This window comes from Mixophyes fleayi, chromosome 1 (assembly GCF_038048845.1).
Source record: "Mixophyes fleayi isolate aMixFle1 chromosome 1, aMixFle1.hap1, whole genome shotgun sequence".
NCBI lineage: Eukaryota > Metazoa > Chordata > Amphibia > Anura > Limnodynastidae > Mixophyes > Mixophyes fleayi.
This window is the reverse complement of record NC_134402.1, coordinates 364,962,952-364,985,362: the sequence shown is the minus strand read 5'-3', so window position 1 is coordinate 364,985,362 and position 22,411 is coordinate 364,962,952. Positions and strand designations below refer to the sequence as shown.

Sequence of the window (22,411 nt, the reverse complement as noted above, 5' to 3'; positions counted from 1 at the left end):
CTGTCAGGAATCAGCGACTTACCAAGCGGGAACTCCTCCTTTAGTAGGTAAGGTGTAAGAAAAAGGTAACATAATTCCATCATTACATATTACAGGTCAGCAAAAACAAACATTCACTCTCCCTGACAACTGCCTACTCCTGGAATATGTGCTATGGGAAAGACAGCAGGACAGGGCTCATATAGTGAGTACCTTGAGAGCACTGTCATAAGCTGCAGTGGTAATATTTAGAGAATGGGTTGGAGAGTTATTACATACAGAAATTGTTATTATTATGTGATTGATATCAAGCTAATATAGAAGTCAAGTAATTTTCTTAAGTGTGCTACAACCATTTTCAATGGATCTTATGTGTCAACCTTGAATATATATTTAATATAATGAATGGTGTACTCCACTGTTAAGGAATTCTGTTTTCAAGTCAGATATGAATATGTCCCAGGTAAGCTCAGCTTTGGGCACTGGATACAACTGCTTTTACAGAGCAGAATGACACGGTAAATAAAGGACCTGCTTGGCAGAATTATTTGGAGGTGGAGTTGACCTTTAACTTTTTAAATGTGAAGATCCACTCAACTTAAAATGCTAATTGTCCAAATGCTGATCCCTTGTTTAATATTCTAAATCTATGTTTAAAATGTGATATTTGACATAGTTTGAAACATTTTATGTGACCTAGTATTAGGAATGCATCAAGGTCAGGATTCAGTTTAGTTTGTTACTGAATACTAAGGGTATTGGGTTCAGCTAATGGCTTAGGATTTGGCTACCCGAATCCTGATCTCCCTTCTATCTTAGTTCACTGGGAAATTAATTATTACTGTCATGAGCTAAAATTAGAAACACAAGGTAATCATTTAGACCCTCTTGCTTTATTTTCTTATGCAAATTATAGTTTGATCATGTGACAGTTTGTTTTTTTAAAGTGATTTGTACTCAAGCCAAAACCAGAACGGATTAGTTGCATGAAAACCTTGTTCTTATTTTGTTCTCCGCCTGACATTTTATTATCTATAAAACTCACTGTGTGTCATTCAGTAGTGTTACAGTCAGGAAGTGGTGTGTGCAGAAAAAAAATACTTCCCCACCATCACAACCTAAAAATGTATTCATTTGTAAATATACATGTTACTAGTAGCTGCTTGTATTTTATGTTTAATCTTCCATTAATGTAAAGATATTTTTTTTAGGTTTGAGTTATTGCTTGTACAACTAGGTCTTCCATTGCTGATATGTTTGCCTTTAGAATAGTATTGAATCAACTGATAGAATGAATATATTTGATTCCAAATGCATTGCAAAAGCTAAGTGTCTGCATCTCAGTATATTAAATCATTATTTATTTCAGCAGTGGCAGCACAAATATTACTGATTAATAATTAGCATTCACTGTGCTGCCTCACTACTCACAACTCAACAAGTCCTCCCATAAAACAATGTGCACGGCCATGTTCAGGTATTTGGGCTGAGTGAGGTTTATCTGGCTTGAGGGAAATGGTAGATAATGAGTTTTCCAACCGCAGGTAATTAGAAATGAATCAGACTTTAAAGAGCCATCTGTTCAGGCAAGTTTTTCTATACAAAACAGCCCTTGGCAATAACTGGTGGAATTCCTAAATTAAAAAGTTTTGGCACAATAAATACCAAAATTACCTTACAATATCCAGTAAAAAGCAGTTTGGGAAATTGACTTGTTTCATATTTTACAGAAAATTTCTAGCCGTATCACACGTATTGTCAGATTGTATTTAGTAGCAGTAGCTTCTGCTTCAATCCATGGTATAGTTTTCATATCATTACTGAGGTACCACAATATTAACTTATGGAGCGCCTTCAGGCTAGACACACGTGTCAATCCACGATTGTCTATCCTTCCAAATCACATCTGATTGATGCTGATTGTTCAGAATGAGGCATGTTACAATGTTGACATAGTTGTATTGAAAACTAGTAAATTGCTCAGCAAAAACTATGGCAGCATAATACAATTTTTGGTAGAAATCTCTTTGGTCTCTAGGTTCCCTGTAAAACACTGGTGTAGTGTTAAAGGATTGACGTGCTTAATTACAGTTGTAACTTGCTGGATGGGTTTGAAAAGCACCTACATTGTCAATGTATCTGAATGTATCTGAAAATCAACAGCTCTGTCTCATGATAATTATTCATTCTGTCTGTCTGTGTGTGTGTGTGTGTTAGGGAATTTAGACTGTAAGCTCCAATAGGGCGGGGACTGACGTGAGTGAGTTCTCTGTACAGCGCTGCGGAATTAGTGGCGCTATATAAATAAATGGTGATGATGATGATTCTAATTAAGTTGATGTAACAGTCAATCAGATGTCTATTTACATTTTGTAAATCGTATCAGAATCTGATTGGTCGTTAGGTTACAGTCCCTTTTTCTTACACACAGTTTTAAGAAATGTCCTCAAATTTTCTGCAACACAGCGTTCACCAAATAAACCAAAGTATCCAAATACTAACTAGTGGCTTTGATATGTTTAAAACCTAGCGGGAAGCAATATTCAGGAAAGCATTATATCTGGGTTTGTATAAAACTTACAACTGCCTTCTGAATAAAGCTACACAAATTATATTACAAAAAGTATGGATGCCTGTAAACAGGCTGACACTACCAGACATGTTAAATTATTGGTTCTTCTCTTTTTTTCCATACAGGCCAATGATACATTGTTCTCCTGCAAACAAAGCCCTAGAGTATGTCAGATTATGTTACCAAGCATCATGAGTTATGTAAAATTATTTTTACTAACACAGTGAAGCTCTGGGTACATTTATTGTATTATGCAAATAATATTACTTGCAGAATAACGTAAGAGCGATATGGAACTTGTTATGAAATCTGATTTTCTAAAAGAAGGCAATGATTCCCAAGTTACATTCTGTTGGTACAATTTGTAGACTGGATCTGCATGTTAAACAGCCTTAATGTATCTAATCAATTCCTCATGTGAGCGTTTTGATTTAAATTGCAGTAGGGGCAGCACGTAACTATGCATATATTGTGCTATAGCTGTGACACTTACTACATCTTACATGACTAGGGAATACATGTTATATGCTGTAGAATACAGGAAACAATATTAACACTGGGGCCTTTGTACATTCTTGAAGGGCAGCTTGTTGCCTGGACATATAGTTTGATCCAGACACATGGCAGTCAAATAATTTGTAATAAATTTTTTTTTTTTTAGAGTTTATGTGACTGATTGCAATAATATGGAACACATGTACTACTGATTCATTGGGACTCAAGAGGGCAATACAAAGTGTTTAATAAATTGTAAAGCGCTACGGAATATGTTGGCACTATATAAATAAATGATAATGATGATGATAAATATGGCTGAACAAAATACGCTATGTGTAAAAAGCTGCTCAGTGGCACTTTTGCTGGTATCACATGGTAGAGATTAAGTTCTGCACTAATCTTACTAGAAAAGTGCAAGGTTCATTAAGAAATTAATTTATACAGCATCCAGAGCTGAATCTCTCCTGTGTGGCAAGGACAAGATTATCTCTCTCACTTTAACAGAGATTCAGCTCTTACAAGAACTGCACTTGCTCAAAAGACACCATGTTCTAGTACTGCCTTGTGATACCATTCTAGACCTAGTAACACGCAGACTCGTTGTGTGCATACGGAATCTTGGCCCTAAGAACCCAGTATTTGCATACGCTATTTGCTTGCAGAGCAATCAATATAGGCACCAAGTTTCTGTCGCATGAGCATTAATATGCTGTGGCTGCCTGATCAGACTACAGTGTTTATATTGACTACTATATATAGGCAAATAAAGTACACACTATGTTCTATCCACTGGAGCACTAAACACCTCTTTAACGCATACTTGCCAACTTCTTCTAATTGGCGTCCGATAGCTGCCGGGGGGGGGGAGGTGGGCGAGGATCCGAAAATCGCCATTTTGAACCCGTGGCGTAATGACGCAAAAGCATCATTTTACAGCAGGGGGCGCGATTCCCGGAGAATCGCGGCATATTGGACCTAATTCTGCCCACTTCACTAGGAAGTGGGCAGATGCGGGAGACTGCCATACACTCCCAGGAGTCCAGGAGACCAACCCGGAATCTGGGAGCCTCCGGACATTCCGGGAGAGTTTGCAAGTATGCTTAACACTACACTGATATTGTCAACAAGGTGCATGCACAAAACTGAAATAAAAAACTCAAGTGAACTTTTTTTCTTGTTTGGGTAAGAAGGATAAATAAAGTAACTATCCCAAATCTTCAAGCTTAGCTGCAGCGTGAATATAACAATGGATGTACAGTGCACTGCAGAGCAGTGACATTGAATGTGAGAGAGTAGAAATTGTGCTATGATAAAAGCTAGCTCTGCATGTTGTAAACCCCAGTAGGGAGGTTACACACTCCAGAAAGTACATAAAGGCTGCCTTCCTCTAAACATTCGCCAGTAAAGAGCTTTAATGTGCACAATGTAAGACATTGATGGTTACATAGTGTTTAATGAAATAAACCTAATGAAAGCCACTTGGTATTTCATCCTGCTAAATTTGCCCTCTGGGGAATTCTTTTATAGACACAGTCTGCAATTCATTTAATCAGGGAAAAGGAAATTGATAACCCACGCTGGCATTTAAAGTGTCATTTATTTTTATCTCTCAAATCACCCCTAACTACTTCAGAGCCCTGCTTAGCATTGTAGGGAATTAGAGGAAGACTGTCTCTGCCGTCTGGTGAATATACATGTATCACACCAACTAAACAAGCTCCTATAATCCTACAGGTTAGACTATATATCACACACAGGTAAATACGTCTGGTTGACAGGGGTGGCCAACGATGCACGACGAGCATAAAATATATTTACCCCCTCTAAAGGATGACACATACTCAATATTGGATTTAGGAGTCACCTTTTGTTGTGATGTAAAGGGATATTTCTTCAATGTAAAGAGGACCTACCATCTCTGTGACATGCCCTACTGTAGGCTATTTGTCTAACTCAGGACAGGGTCAGATAGCAGAGCACACTCAGAATGCTATTAACATACCAGGTAGCCCTCTGTCCCTCACTTGTCGACAGCAGCTGGTATAGAGTGCGGATGTGGGTTGACATTTGCTGATCAGACCCTTTCCATTTGGTTCAGCAAGATGATCTACACGTGTTCTACTATGTCAAACAAATTTGGTTGAAAATCACTAAACTGGCTGAAGAAATCTACTGTGGACGGTAAGTCAGGTGTACATTGGAAAAAAAAATGTATATATTCAAGTATGAGCAGTTCTGATAAGCTATTGAAATTCTTACAAATAGATTTATGAATATTAGTTTAGGCTATTTTAATTTTAGATTTAGTGGGGTAACTCACTGGGAGATATTTACGAACACAAAACTAAACTGTTGTGTCATAATAGTATTATTATAAACTCACAACAAGGTAGTGTAGTTTTTCTACGTATCTATGGCTTTAGGAGTGGAAATAGGTACAGCATAGGTGTCATTGTCAACAGTCTCTAATTATTCATTAATACTTAATAAAAAATGAACATACTCATATAAGCAGAGAATATATCTTCATAAATGAACTTAAGCTTCTATTTAAATGATCTTTCATATGAATCTATTGGGTATGTGTTTTTCAGATCCATCCAGCACTAAAATGAAACAACTGCAATATGCCACATCTATCCTTCTATATAGCACAGGAGTATAATAGGTCACTGCTTTGTCAAATTGAAGAGTTCTACTTACTGTCATCTTGGTGGAGCAGATTCTGCTTTGTGCAGACAGGACGGTGACTTCTCTCTGCTTCTTATTTACAGACCTAGAATTGTGACATTTGTGTTTCTTTCTCCTTGATCGGTGTTTCTCTTCTTTAGACTGCTGCCTTGGTCTTAAATGAGTAAATGAAACGATCAAACCTCTAAAACAATAGACATGCAACAGATTTGAACTAATAGTGCTAAGCATAATTGGTTAACATGACTTCAGGTCACTAAACTTCAGCTTGTATCAAAAGCCACTTTCTCTTTAAAAAAAACCCCAACGATACATTTACAAAATGTTTTATTAGTCTTATTTGGAGCTATCTAGAACGTTGAGCACTAATTGAAAGAAATGTATTGTATGTGGTCATTGCACAGACAGAGGGCCTGATTCATTAAGGAAAGTACAGCAATAAAAAGGAGTAACTTTGCACCTTCACAAAACCATGTTGCATTGGAGGGGAGAGGTAAATTTGAGATGTGGGGACAGATTTATAGTTGGGGTAGGGTGTGTCCTAGATCAGCTTTAAATTTCAGCGTAAAAATAAAGGTATCAAGTATTTGTGTGCTACATGAAAAAACAGCCAGTATTTAACTTATGTGCAAAATAATAAACTAATTTGCACCACTTGCATTGTGACATGGGTTGTCAAGGAGAAAATTTACTCCTTTGTTTACCTTACTTTCCTTAATGAATCAGGCCCATAGCGTTTGCTTAAAATCAATGTCATCACTGTATGTGTAGTTGGCGATGTCATAAGAAAAGGTGAGCATGAAGCTTCTGTTTTAGCAATCTTATCGAAAGGTGATTTTTTTTCATTCATATCCTAAGTCTTGACAGCTGACAGGTTTTTTTTTATGAAAGGGATAAGAGATCCCTCATGTACAGGTCTGCAAACACTACCGGACACCTGCTGAGAAAACCTCCTGCCACCTTCACACAACAGCCAGGCAGCTGTCATAACAAGGAATGCAAATAACAGAGCATAGAAATAACTTCAGCACTGTCGTCTGTGATATTTTCTTCTGACAGCAACTTAATTTTCCGTTTACAGCACAGTTGGAGACATTTATGATAAGTGTTGTACAGGTTACTGTTAGAAAAAGATGTTGCTGCCCATAGCAACCAATCCATACCTCCCATTTTTAAAACAAAAACAGCACACAAATAAACCATTCTTGACAACTTTTAAAACCTGTCTTCTGGGAGAACCCGGAAGACAGGTCATGTGACAAGTGTAAGGGGGCGTGGTGACGCAGTTGCATCATCACAGCCCCGCCTCCTACTATTGAATAGTGATGGGCAGGGCTTAATGGCACGATCGTGTCATGGCACCTCAACAAGTGTTCGGGAGGTTGGCTACTCTACCGGGAGTCCTGGAGGACTCCCCAAAATTCGGAAGCCTCCCAGAAATTCCTGGAGAGCACACAAAACCATGTCTACATTATTGTGACATGCCCCTCACGCAGTCTGCAGATCAGGACAGCCCTGCATACATAGGGACTGTTAGCCGCACTAGAAAAAGGTTTGAATTAATAGTTACTATTGACAGCACCTCCATTTCTGCACATAAACCTGCATAAACGTTTTCATAAATGTCCCCCACGAATAACAGTGTTTTCAACACGTTTGAATATGAAATACGCTCATTGCTAGCAGGAATATACTGTATAGCAGACAAAGGGGCATATTTATGAAAGCACGGTAGTGCACTATCGTGCACTTACCGTGAAATTAAGGTCCCACAGTGTCCTCCGGATATTTATGAAAGGTGCATCGCAGCAGATATCATGGATATCTGCTGCTTTGCACTCCTCTTCGTTTTTGGGAGCAGTCACCATTCTACAATATGGTGACTGCTCCCAGCTCAAATCTAACAAGTTCCGAAAAAACATTTTTTTCGGAAAGCTGGCGTACATTATCATAATTGAAGAAATCCAATGCTGTCAGCTCTGCTCCGAAGAGCAGAGCTGGACAGCGCATGTGTGGAGGGATCACATGATCCCTCCCTGTCACTCACCGATCTCTCTCTGCAACGATAGTTGCAGAGACAGAGCGGGGATCTTTGTGCGCATGTGCAGTTCTTGGAACTGCACATTCGCAATTGAAGAATGAAGAGAACGAGGAGAAGATCCGGAGACAGCGCTTCCGAAGAGGGGGGGTAAGTATGTTTTTTTTATCACAGAAACAGCAGTTTTTCGGAACTGCTGTTTCTGTGATCTGTTGTTCATAAATTTGAGAAATAGTTCAATCCTTATCCATGCGATAAGGATTGATAACTATTTCTCACTTTTGCCGAACATTGATAAATGTGCCCCTAAATGCTCTACAATTTTTGATTCTGAATATCCCATAACAGAGGAATAATACTGTGCTGCTATAAACCAGTTGTTCCCTTTAAAAGGAGGCTCCCTGAGGGACATTTATGAAAATAAGTGCAAAGAAAAAAGGGTGCTGTAAATGGCAATCATTCAGATTTAAATTGACATTTTTCTAGTGCAGTTTAGTTTTTAATTTGATTTTGCATCAGTTTTCATAAATGCTACCTATGTCTTTTGTAATGGGCAACGAAAAACCCGTCAAGTCAATTTAAGAACATTTTAGCTTTTCCAGCATAACAAATTTATATATATATTAAAATAACTTTTAAGGCCTGTTTGCACAATACTAAAGATGTCCATATTTTGTATGTGCAGATCTTGTTGCCAATGGCCACACATTTCAATCCTGATTCATTTTAGGCCCATACTGGGTCCTAAAAATACCACATTAGTGGTACCAAATTTTGTATATACCAGCAGCTTCAGATTTACATGTTTAGCAACTCTTGACATTTAGGAAAACTCTGCAGAATCAACCCTGAAATGGACATTTTTCTACTAATAATTATACTTTATATTATTGTTCATGTTACATTACCTGTTTTCAAAGCTGGAGGATCTAGACTTGGAGCTCTCTGAGCGGGAATGTCGGTTGTGATGGTGATGGGACTTCCGCTGTCTGCCACGTGAGCTGTGTATATGCAGAGAGAAATCACATACGTTATTATTATCATCTATAACATGTATTAACAGATGCACATGGGCGTTATGGAGACCTAATATTTCAAGCCATTTATTATATACAAACAAAATTACAGGCAATGGTGCATATTTGAGTCTGCTCATTACCACAGGCTCTGGTAATAATATTTTTGTAACGACAGTGTATGTTTGAGCACAAGAATTCATGTAAGACATTGCTCACCTGATGCTAATTTTTGCTACTGCTTTGAACTGTACCTGTTGCCTACATACAATGGAGCCAGCCATTTTGTGGGCGGAGCCAATATTCTTCAGAATGCAACATATCCAATTTTCTAGGAACAAGTTACATCAATCACTTAGGCTTGTGGCACTCCATGCCTCAGATGTCACTGACTTCTAGCGTCCAGTAGGATTTCATTCACCAGATTCAAACATCACAATCAGACTGGACTTCTTACCTATTTATGTCTAATTCACCATTTCATTGTCTATCTTACACTAAGTCAAAGCTAAATGCTGACTGGTTGTTATGGATTACTGCACATTTTAGTTTTATTTGCAAATAATCCCGATGGCTCTATTACATTGTTATTATGGCTTCTCAAAGGACCATTTTGGGGTCTGTTTATCCCAGCAGTACATAAAGAAGCACCACTGCAATTTACTATGCGGGGGCTGCTCTGGCGTTGAACCCTCTTCTCAATGAAGACATTTTATGTTCATCGGCAGCTTAGTGTTTTCTCCCAGGAGGGATCGAGTGAAGCGCGAGAAGCTTCAACTGGATCCAATTGAAAAATACAAGTAACGCCATAATGAGATGGAATTACATAACGCTGCTGTTCAGAGGCGGAATTTGCAAGGTTTGGGCCCCTATACAGGGAAATGGGGAGGGGGAACCTGGGCCCCCAACCCTCTGCATCTGCCATGTAGCGGGCCTCATTATCTCTATGGTCCCTGATGCAGGGCACCTGCAGCACCAATGGTAGTTCTGCCACTGCTGCTGTCTTCATAGAGGTAATATATGATTTCTCCAGCATTAACCCTTTGCTAAATAAGAAAAAGTGGTGAAAGAGACTTTACCCAGCATTTTGTCTCTTCACCACTTGTTACATAGGCATCATGGTCAGATACTGGATCAGTGCTTTCCCCTTAATATATCACTGTAAGTTTAGCCTTAGGAACTCAGGCAGGCAGGGTATAAACGAAGTTCGGTTACACAGGAGCTGTTATGATATATAACGAGTGCTGCTGACCAGATCTATCTATCTTTAGCAGTCTGTTCATCAGATGGACCTTGGTGTTTTGCCTGTTTACTAAGCAGATAATTCTGGGAAAAATATTAGTACTAAATTCAGAACATTTCATTAGCTTAAATAATGACCCGGCAATAGGAATAACTTAGCAACGTATGATCTTAAACAGTTTCTGACAAATATATATTGTGAAAAGCCAACAAAATTATTATTTTTTTTAGATATTTTGGAGAAAAGACAACTTATGTCATAGGGCACTTTATGTAAGAGAAGTGATGTATTTTCGACAATGAGCCATTCCTTGGTACCTATATGTAATTGCAATAAGACATTTAAAAAACAAAACAAAGCTATTAACTTCAGAAATTTGGCATTGCCACAGTGTGAAAATAAAATTTACTGTGTTAAGCTACAGTACAAAGTAGTTTCACAAACTCTTCACTTCAAAACAAAGCTGTGGTGTTTCATTTGTGTCTACCATCTTATGGCAGAACTTAAGAACTGCAGTTTCTTACAAACAGAGCACCTACTGCTAAGTCAGTGACTCCTAATGTTATTACTAGAGATGGTCACTGACCCCCGTGTTTTGGTTTTGGATTCGGTTTTGGATCTGGATTACCGTCGTGTTTTGGTTTTGGTTTTGGTTTTGCAAAACCTCCATTGCGTGTTTTGGTTTTGGTTTTGGTTTTGTTTGGTTTTGTTTTGCTATTTTTTGGGAAAATCCATGTTTTTGGGCCTAAATTAACCCAATTTAGTGCTCCAACTGTTTTAGAGACAAGTAATCTAATTGTTGAGGTAATAAATCATCCCAAAAAACAGTTTAATTCTTCGTTGGTAGGCCTATTCTACACACAAAACAGATTGTCTTCCTCTCCATCTATGCATATTGGCAATGCAGCCATCGTCTTTGAATGTATATTACACCCTACACTTATAGTTAAATATGTAAAGAAATGGAAAAAGCCAGTTTGGTTTCTGTCTCTCAAGGCCCCCCTCCACTTGTATAAAATACCAAAAAATTCAGCCATTATAGACTGTACAATATTAATTGACATGGAGAAAGCCAGTTTGGTTTCTGTCTCTCAAGGCCCCCCTCCACTTGTATAAAATACCCAAAAATTCAGCCATTATAGACTGTACAATATTAATTGACATGGAGAAAGCCAGTTTGGTTTCTGTCTCTCTAGGCCCCCCTCCACTTGTATAAAATACTAAAAAATTCAGCCATTATAGACTGTACAATATTAATTGACATGGAGAAAGCCAGTTTGGTTTCTGTCTCTCTAGGCCCCCCTCCACTTGTATAAAATACTAAAAAATTCAGCCATTATAGACTGTACAATATTATGAAAAATGGACAAAGCCAGTTTAGGGTCACTCTGTCTATGACACCCTACCCTTAAGGATAAATTGCCCTAACAGCAGCCTTTCAAGATGGTATGTGATATGGAAATGCCACAAGTCCCTTTCCTCTTTGGGGGTAGATTGCACCCTACACTTACATAGAAAGTTTTAAAAAGATGTTATCGGCATCATCTTCAGCTTCATCCTCACCCTCATCAGTGTTATCGTCATCATCACAGACTATCAATTCATCGCCGCTTGAATCCGCCATTAGAGAACAGTCAGTGCTTGCATGTCTTGGATGGTGAAGGCCTTCCTCGTGGAAGATGTAGTTCATTTTTATAAACATCATTTTCTCCACATTTTTGGGAAGTAACCTTCTACGGCGATCACTGACTAAGTTCCCTGCTGTGCTGAACACTCGTTCAGAGTACACACTGGAGGGTGGGCAGCTTAGGTATTGCAAAGCAAGTTTGTACATGGGTTTCCAAATAGCTTGCTTTTCTTCCCAGTAAGGAAAGGGACTGTCTGACATTTCCATATCAACTACCTCTTGAAAGTAATCCTCCACCATCCTTTGCATGTTTATACTCATATTGGATGGACTTATGGGCAAAGTGACACTTTTTTTTGAAAAATCCTTCAAACCAGCCCAGATGTTAAATTGTTCTCGTCTGCCCCCTGTGTCTTCCCTGCTTCTTTTTTGGAAATTTAATTTTTTACGAGCAACAGCTTGAGAAAGTGAAGGAGGACACGTCGTCAAGCCGAGGCCCAGTTCAGCGGCCAACTTGCTGAGCAATAGCTCCTTGCAAAAGTTCACATCTCGCTCATTTACAAGTAAAGACTCAATGTAGGTTTTAAACCTTGGATCAAGCACAGTGGCCAAAACGTACTGATCCGAGTTCAAGATCTTAATAACTCGAGGATCATTGTGAAGCGAATTAAGTACTTGATCGACAAGGCCAACATACTTTGCTGAATTGCTTGCTTTCAGCTCCTCCTTCATTTTCTCAAGCTGCTTTTCCAATAGTCTAATTAAAGGAATGACTTGGCTCAAACTAGCAGAGTCTGCACTGACCTCACATGTCACAACTTCAAATGGTTTCAGCACCTTGCACAGCACTGAAAGGATTCCCCACTGTGCAAGAGTGAAATACATCCCCCCTCCTTTCCCAATGTCATGACTTGTGCAATATGCTTGGATGGCTTTGCGCTGTTCCTCCATCCTCTGAAGCATGTACAGGGTGGAATTCCACCGAGTTACCACCTCTTGCTTAAGTTGGTGGCAGGGCAAGTTAAACTGCTCTTGGAGCTGCTGTAATCTCCTACATGCTGTGGCTGAATGCCTGAAATGGCCTGAAATTTTACGGGCCACCGAAAGCATCTCCTGCACCTCACGGTTGTTTCGTAGGAAGCTCTGCACCACCAAGTTGATGGTGTGAGCAAAACAGGGAATATGTTGGAAATCACCCAGCTGTAATGCTCGCACTATATTGTTGGCGTTATCTGAAATGACATACCCTGGGGAGAGTCCGAGTGGTATAAGCCATGCATCAATCACATCTCTCAGTTTGCGTAACAAATTGTCAGCCGTATGCCTGTTAGTGAAGCCGGTGATACAAAGAGTGGCCTGCCTGTGACAAATGTTACGTAGTGGTGTACATGCTGCTGCTGTTCCTGCTGGTGAAGGTGAATGACCAACCCAGTGGGCTGTCACAGTCATATAGTCTTTGGTTTGGCCACTTCCACTTGTCCACATATCTGTGGTTAAGTGAACAGTGGGCAGAATGGCATTTTTCAGCGCAATCTCTACATTTTTACACACTTTTTGGTATAGTTGTGGAATAGCTTTACGGGAGAAATGGTGTCGCGATGGAATTCTGTAACGCGGACACAAAACCTCAATTAACTGTGAAAAACCAGCTGCGTTTATGGTGGAGATTGGACGCAGATCTAACACTAACATTGCAGCCATGGCGTCTGTGATTCGCTTGGCGACTGGGTGACTGCTGTCATATTTGCTTCCCCTCGCAAAGGATTGTTTCACAGTTAATTGCTGAAATGTAGGACTGCTCATTTTATTCACCTGCCTCTGGGATGACGATTCACCCCCAGCAGCAGCAACAGCAGCAGCAGGACTAACGCTTTCTTCAGAGGAATCAATAATAGTGCCGGAGTCATCCAGCCTTAAGTGGGATGCCGGGCTAACTCTGAGCGCTACTGAGGATATTGATGAGGATGGTGTGGTGGGTGTATTTTGTGGCCGTCGGTATGTCGGTGAGCGGAGGGTCTTAGCTGATGAGGGAGTGCTTGTATTCTTTTGGGAAGAACTTTCAGCTTTTCCCAACACTTTGCCATGAACTCTCGTTAAATGGCGTAACATAGACGAGGTTCCAAGATGGTTAAGGTCCCTCCCTCGACTGACTGTGGCTTCACATACACTACAAATGGCTATACAATTGTTGTCTGGATTTGGGTAGAAATAATTCCACACATAAGAAGTGGATTTTTTTGTTTTATGCCCAGGCATGACAATGGCCTTTTTCTTGTCACGTGCCAGAACTGCTGCCACTGGTGCAGGACTTACACAAACAACCTCATCCTCATCAACATCCTCATTAGCGCCCTCGTCGCCTACACAAATCTCCCCCTCATCCTCTTCTAATTCCAAAGTGGCATCCTCAATTTGGGTATCACCGGCTACACTCGGGCTATTAAGGCACACATCAGCAGAATGCTCACGATTAGACATCCCACTGTTGGATGGACTCTCCACAGGGATTGTTGTCATTTGTGAATCAGAGCAAATATTCTCCTGTAATGCCTCACTGGTATCTTGCAGCTCAGCTTTGACGCGTAACAGTAGTTGTGCACCAATTGTAGGCTGGGTAACTTTTTGGGATCTGCCACTAATAGCCAAAGGTGAAGGCCTCATTCTCTCTTTGCCACTGCGTGTGTAGAATGGCATGCTTGCAATTTTTTTTTTATCGTCACTTAACTTTTGCTCAGTTACACTTCGTTTTCGCTTCAATACAGTAAATTTTTTTTTGGTTTTTGTTTTTTGCACTAATTTGAAAACACTCTGTTGTTTGACATCGCCTTGGCCAGATGACGTACTGGGAACACTAACATCAGGACTGGTGACAGAACCTGGTTGCTCATTTAGATCATATGTGGACTGCTTTGAATCCATTGCGTAGATACTGCTGACAGATATGACTTTTGACAGCCAGAAATATTAATGCACAATTAGGGAGGACACCCCAAAAACACTGAGGAGTGCTAAAATTTATTGAGTAGATACTGCTGACAGATATGACTTTTGACAGCCAGAAATATTAATGCACAATTAGAGAGGACACCCCAAAAACACTGAGGAGTGCTTAAAATTATTGAGTAGATACTGCTGACAGATATGACTTTTGACAGCCAGAAATATTAATGCACAATTAGAGAGGACACCCCAAAAACACTGAGGAGTGCTTAAAATTATTGAGTAGATACTGCTGACAGATATGACTTTTGACAGCCAGAAATATTAATGCACAATTAGAGAGGACACCCCAAAAACACTGAGGAGTGCTAACATTTATTGAGTAGATACTGCTGACAGATATGACTTTTGACAGCCAGAAATATTAATGCACAATTAGGGAGGACACCCCAAAAACACAGAGGAGTGCTAAAATTTATTGAGTAGATACTGCTGACAGATATGACTTTTGACAGCCAGAAATATTAATGCACAATTAGAGAGGACACCCCAAAAACACTGAGGAGTGCTTAAAATTATTGAGTAGATACTGCTGACAGATATGACTTTTGACAGCCAGAAATATTAATGCACAATTAGAGAGGACACCCCAAAAACACTGAGGAGTGCTTAAAATTATTGAGTAGATACTGCTGACAGATATGACTTTTGACAGCCAGAAATATTAATGCACAATTAGAGAGGACACCCCAAAAACACTGAGGAGTGCTAACATTTATTGAGTAGATACTGCTGACAGATATGACTTTTGACAGCCAGAAATATTAATGCACAATTAGAGAGGACACCCCAAAAACACTGAGGAGTGCTTAAAATTATTGAGTAGATACTGCTGACAGATATGACTTTTGACAGCCAGAAATATTAATGCACAATTAGAGAGGACACCCCAAAAACACTGAGGAGTGCTTAAAATTATTGAGTAGATACTGCTGACAGATATGACTTTTGACAGCCAGAAATATTAATGCACAATTAGAGAGGACACCCCAAAAACACTGAGGAGTGCTAACATTTATTGAGTAGATACTGCTGACAGATATGACTTTTGACAGCCAGAAATATTAATGCACAATTATGGGGGACAACCCAAAAGCGCTGGGGAGTGCCAAATATGAAGAAAAAATAATAAACCTCTATCCTCCTCTCTGCACTAGCGATTTTGGTTAGAGCAATTGCAAGAACAATATTGTATTCTTTCTCTGTCCCTGCTCTAATTAGCCTATGACTACACCCTGCTCTCTCCCTCTGTCAAATGGCGATGGATTGCTGTGGAGGCGTGTATTTATAAAGTTGAAGTATCGCGAGAACCGAGTCCCGAGATCCGACGACGTCACAATGACGTTCGGCCTCGATTTGGATTCGGAATTGGCGGGAGAGTACCGAGCTGCTCAGCTCGGTACTCGGATACCCAAAGTTCGGGTGGGTTCGGTTCTCGGAGAACCGGACCCGCCCATCTCTAGTTATTACTGACAGCAGTAATAATCACGGTTGCTCTTCAGAAGATAAAAAGGAAGTTCCCTGTAGTTCTTGTCATCCCAAAATGCTTTGCAATCAGTGCAGAACAGAAAAAGCAGCATGTATCCGTTTCCAGATATCTGATCTACATGACGACATGGAGATGGAGTAGCAATAGACAATGAGAATATTATTACTGGCTGCTATTGGTGATGATAATGTCATTTTTCTTTATTTCAAACAGTTATCTTGAAAACAAAAGAAACACATTTGGAGATGATATATATCATATTTCCATTTCAAATATTATGCGTGGCAAAGCGTTGTAATCTACAAGTTAAAATCTTCCCTTAGAAGGGAAGTTTTATTTACCAGGCGTTCTGGAAACCACTTTGTAGGCACGGTACTTTACATATCTAAGTTAAAAACTTAAAATAGAGAGAAAATCAATTCAGTCTGGAAATCTCATTTAACCTATACAACTGATTTTGTCTGTTAGAAAATAATTAACAAGCAGCTGGCGGAACTATAGCCATTGCAAAAGACGATATCTATGGGGCATGGCGGTGAAGGGGTGCTTTGCAATGTTTCTCCATTTGCTACACTAGTCCATTCTATACTCTTCAGTGGAAGGTCTGGATTAAGCCCCTGTTAACAATTCTATGTATCAGTGACACATCAATGAGCAAAAAAACATTTAGAGATCAGGGGCCTGATTCATTAAGGATCTTAACTTAAGAAACTTCTTATTTAAGTCTCCTGGACAAAACCATGTTACAATGCATGGGGTGCAAATTAGTATTCTGTTTTGCACATAAGTTAAATACTGACTGTTTTTTCATGTAGTACACAAATATCAACTTTAAATTTCAGTGTACAAATAAGCTATCATGTATTTGTGTGCTACATGTACAAACAGTCAGTATTTAACTTATATGCAAAACAGAATACTAATTTGCACCCCTTGCATTGTAACATGGTTTTGTCCAGGAGACTGAAATAAGAAGTTTCGTAAGTTAAGATCCTTAATGAATCAGGCCCCAAATTGTTATTTCTGTGTTAAAATATTTTTTGCTTGGAAAAATCTGTTGTGACGAGTTGCACTGAGCAGCACTTCTCTTTGGATTAAGCTTTTAACACTTTCCATATTGTCCATTTTAGAGAGAACTATACTCGAACTATTGCAATATCTCTACATATACTGTTATACTGAACTATTATTATTATCATAGATTTGTATGGCGCTACATTGCTCCGCAGTGCCATAGGGAAGACAGGACATATATAAAACAAGGACATACAAAGCAGACAAAATAAATGCAGACATGAAAACAAAGGGGATGGAGGACCCTGAGAGCTAACATTCTAAGTGGGCACAGCTGAAACAAGAGGAGCGAATGTGGCTCAGAGTAGAGATTGGGGAAGTTGTGAGGTTGTATTAGTGTGAGTAGTATCATTGGGAATAAGATATCCTCTAGAAAAGAGAGGGATTTTCAGAGAGCATCTAAGGATTTGGAGGCTGGGGGAAAGTTTGATTGGGCGTAGTAGGGAATTCCATAAGTGGGTAGCAGCATTGGAGAACTATATAAATATTATACTTCTAAATAAAGATACTAATAGATATATATTATAACTAATTTCTGGAATATAAAGTTAAACGTATGGATGAAGAATAGATTAATAATAGCATAAAGGAAAGCATCAATGTTAGTGTAGTAAAGCAACGGTGGTGAATACAGGATTAATTACAGTATCTGTTCTGAACAAAGGCTTATCTTTGGTACTCTTATACTGCATTACTTATATTCACTATAATAGATATGTATAGGTATAAATTGTACGTGCAGTGGTTTTCTGTGTTTATATGTACTTTAAAATTCATATGTTTAATAGTAAAATACTTGAATGTAATAAGTATAATACTTGTGGTGATAGTTGGTTATTTATAACGGGCATATGTATATACTGTGAAATATCGATGTGATACAGTAAGTATTGGATGAGTAATTCTGTGAAGATTTAGTGTAATTTAACATGGTGAAAGGACTGGAGAGGGCAAGGTTATCTAAGGAATAGGCTGAAAATTGTGAATAGGTAACAAGTATATCTTGGAACAGGATACAGAAGCAGGAGTGCAAAATTAAGGCACTACCCTCTATCTTTTACACACAGAATTAGGTGTTTGTATTATTTTTGGAAAACAGGAATTAATGTTAACAAATGGAGGCACCATGCAACATACACATTTTATATACATATTATGTATGATACACTAATCTTAATCTCAAACATTCTATTAAAAAAATAAGAAATATTGACTAAAATGTAGGTAAATGAGTTGTAGACGAATGTCCACTGTTTACTTTATCTTGATTAATTATTTTCAGTAGACCAGATGGAAGCCAAAGCCTAACCAAAGGGATGGGCGATTTCACTAGAGAGCCATGGTTCCCAAATGCGCATACATTTCTGATTAATCCCAGTAGCTTGAGACACCATATATTCCATATATCACAGAGACTGTTTATTCTCTGGGAGACAGGTGGAGACAAGGCACTGTAGGCAACCTCCATCTCCAAGCAATGTCCAGACCAGCAGCAGTAAAATAAATGACAATAAGCGACTCTGGTATCTATCCAATTCTAAAGCTTTCCAGCAAGTAGTGAAGGAGTGAGAAGTAGAACAGAACGGTATGAGCACCTGAACAGTAATAGCTCAACACTATTCCATATTTTGCCCACTTCAGGGCCGGTCAACCATCTGCTTCCATAGTTGGTTGAATAGAGGTACCAGAGAGTAGATATGAAAGAATACGTCGCCCACGTCTGCATTTCCATACCACTGCCAATAAGGTAGCTTCCAATTTCTTGCCACAATTTAATTTATGCTCATCTTTATTTTGGTAGATAATTGAGTGTTTTACTAAACAAATTAAATTTGGTCGTTAGTGTTCATGACCAGGTGTATTCCGTTCAAGTCCAAGGAAATAAAATAACTTATTGGTTTTCCCTGAAAACAGGAGTAGACAACGGACAGCATTAGGTGAGAAGTAAATACTTACTGCTTCCTGTGCTTCCTCTCTTGCTTTCTTTTACTTTTTGGACTGGAGGAGCTAGGAAAAGGAGCATTTCATTAACTGTTATATTAGAGACATGACTATCTATGTATTTATTATAACATCCATGTTACATCTATAAATGTGAAACTGCAGCATGGGTATCTGTGTCTCAGTCTCGTAAGCACTGGACTATGCTCTGGATAATGAATTCACAGTACAAATACCATACCAGACAACATGCCACACTATAAACACATGAGGCACTGTCCGCTCACGCTGATAGCAAGTGGACAGAGCTGAGCCTATATAGTAAATGCTCCCACTGGCAGCAGAGAGAGTGGAGAAGGAAAGATAATAATTGTATAGTTGGGGAAATCAACATGCATTGAGGCATACTGTGCTTCAGCCATCTGCCAGCATGGTGGGTGAGGGAAAATCACTCTCCAACTCCACTTTTTTGCTGCCAACAGGAGAGGATATTGCCTAAATTATGTTCTCAATAAGATCTATAGTTACCAATGTGAGATTTTCAAACCCCTTGTGTAGACAATGTTAGAGCTAACCAGAAAGAGTCCACATGCTCTTCTGAATACCCTCAATACCTTCCGTTCTTTATTTTCAATATTTCATTATGGCTGGCTCACTGACTAAGATAGATAGCTATGATACGAATTTAATTGTTTTCAATGTATGTACAACAAGCCAGTTTTTCTCATCTAACCGTTTAGCTTATGCCAGTTTATTTTCATGGTTGCATGGTCCCTAGGTCTTAGAACAGGCATCATGTAGGTACAAGTACTGCCTGGATACTTGTTAAATAGACCTTTTATCCATGGGTGAAGACTTCATTGACAACATTGCTGGAATAAACCCTTTTAGTCTGTAGGGTGATGCAATAGTGTGATAACAAGCCTTATTGCTGGCAACAGGGCTCTTTGCCCTTTGTTAGCTATGTACGTAGGTGACAGAAAATATTAACATATTTTAATTTACTCCATTCACTCTTCTCTTTCCCGAGCCATATGTATTAAACCGCATGGATTTTCTTTATAATTTTATTACTTATGTTACTGCATCATTTAGCATACTTCCCAAAAATCGTGATTCTCAAGGGACAGTTCTGAAAACGGTATTGTGGTCACCTGGAAATGTGTGTGCCCTTGTGGGGAACTGGCCAGATCAAGGCATAATCAGGGTGAATTATGGCTGTGCCTTAATTTGCCTCTTATTTAAAATTTGAAATGTTATGATTTTGTAAACAGCCTTCTTATGTTTACTAAAAGGCATCTGAAGGTAAGCTATTAAGACCTTAATGTAATACTCAAGGGAAGCTTAAAATGTTTACAGTGGAAACAAGACTTCTCTTCTACTTGAAACTGAGCTTCCAGTTCAGTGCATGTGTCAGACCCTAGTGCATGCTGAGTAGTGCTGAACGGGGTCTTGTCGAGCAATAAGAATTTTAAAATACATTTTGCTTTATTTGTACATAACTCTCGGTTCAGTTTATTTAGGGCACCTAGGATGTGCAAACTGAACACCATGAAAGTAATGGTTAACACCACCTCTGTGCTGACAATAACTAAAATCAAGCTCCGATACGCCAATTATCAAGAACATAAAATGCAGCATTAGCAATGGGTTCTAGGTTGTAAATCATTATGGTCATATAGATAATATTAGCTGTAACTTCTTATAACTCATAACACATAGGAAAACAAGAAACATGAACATATGCATTTGATGAAGGGCAGAATATCACTTACTTATGTCTTCTTTTCTTGGAAGAAGACCTATAAAAATCAGAAACAAGCTGACTTTATATTTCACAGAGGCATTATTTCACAAATATGTTTTTTTGCAAAATATATATATATATATATATATATATATATATATATATATATATATATATATCAATATGCTCTGAATGCTGAGAGCATTTTACATCATCAGAAGGCTCTAATACTATGGCTACAAGTTGATTTTAGCTCAACCCACTACTCCCACAGTGCCTGAAATATACCCGGATCTCCTAACACCTGCACATAAAAGACAAATAACTATAACATGTGACAGTAAGGAGCCCTACTGCACTATACAACCATTAGGTATGATGCTGTCCTAGGTATATCAGGACTGTGTATCCACAGGGACCTTCTACCCACCAAACATCCCATGTGTTGCTCAGCAACTGAATTACTCACAGATTTAAATTATTTATATCAAATAAATTGTGGCAGAGCTGGTGAAAGGATTTGAAAGAAACATGTGTAGCAATAATACTATTACACTAAATAATGTTTATTGGATAATAGAATGAGTAAAGATAAAAAGGAAAGAGTGAGAAGATGAAACTAGGATAGACTATGATATAAAGGTAAGGTGGGATGAGCTATATGGACGTGGCTGGTATTAGAAACAGAAGTGCCCAGGGCACAAACAAACTGGATCTCCCAGTATTCAGCTAGGTTAAAGATGAAACCTTATTAAAATAAATGTTAATGTATTACATTAGCAAAAACATAAAGCAGTGTAATTCATTAACAACGTATTACATTATAAAATACAGGTCTACAGTATGGAACTTAATTCACATATAGGAAAAATCCAGCAAATGCCCTCTCTGTTACCCTGCCAAAAATCTGGCCCTGGATAGAGACATTGATAATATGAGTGAAATAGGAATTCAGAGAGGAATACATAATATGGATGAAGTAAGAAGATATGGAATAAATTATGGATGGAAAATATTCCTAACAATACATTCTGCCAGCTTATTCTGTATTATACAACACATGTTATTCTTCAATGCATGGTGTAATACCTGTTTCTCTTCCGCTTTTTGGAACTCTTCTTTTTTTTCTTTTTTACTGGGGAAGGACTATAAGACCGAGACCTGGAGAGGAAGGTAGAAAATAGGTCACAATTGCAACTTATTCCAGCTTGATTACATACTTTAGTTCTCCAAAATTCTAACTTTGTACTGAACTTGTTTTCCCTTCAAGATAGAGTTAGTAAAAGATCATAATGCATTGTGCTTAAAAAGCACCCAAGAGGGGTGAGCTGGCGAGCCTGTCACGGGTCACAATGTAGCTGGGGGCATGGGAAGTCTCATTTGTTATCAGGAGAAACAACAAGACATCTCAGGTAGGACAGGAAAGAGAAGGAGGTTGGTGGCATCAAGCCCGGGCTCCAGTGCCACATAAAATGAGATGGTGTGATCATTACCAC

At 38.8% G+C, this 22,411-nt stretch overlaps 1 protein-coding gene across 1 annotated transcript in view; it reads right to left on the bottom strand.

Annotated features, from left to right (window-relative positions):
- SRRM4 (serine/arginine repetitive matrix 4) overlaps positions 1-22,411 on the bottom strand; it is a 140,296-nt gene that overhangs the window by 26,957 nt on the left and 90,928 nt on the right. Inside the window, exons 4-8 of the mRNA XM_075178541.1 lie at positions 22,005-22,076; positions 20,944-20,970; positions 19,184-19,234; positions 8,687-8,779; positions 5,753-5,894 (exon numbers count right to left, since the gene is read on the bottom strand). Of these exons, the coding sequence (XP_075034642.1) occupies positions 5,753-5,894; positions 8,687-8,779; positions 19,184-19,234; positions 20,944-20,970; positions 22,005-22,076 (385 nt within the window). The remainder of the gene's footprint in view (positions 1-5,752; positions 5,895-8,686; positions 8,780-19,183; positions 19,235-20,943; positions 20,971-22,004; positions 22,077-22,411) is intronic.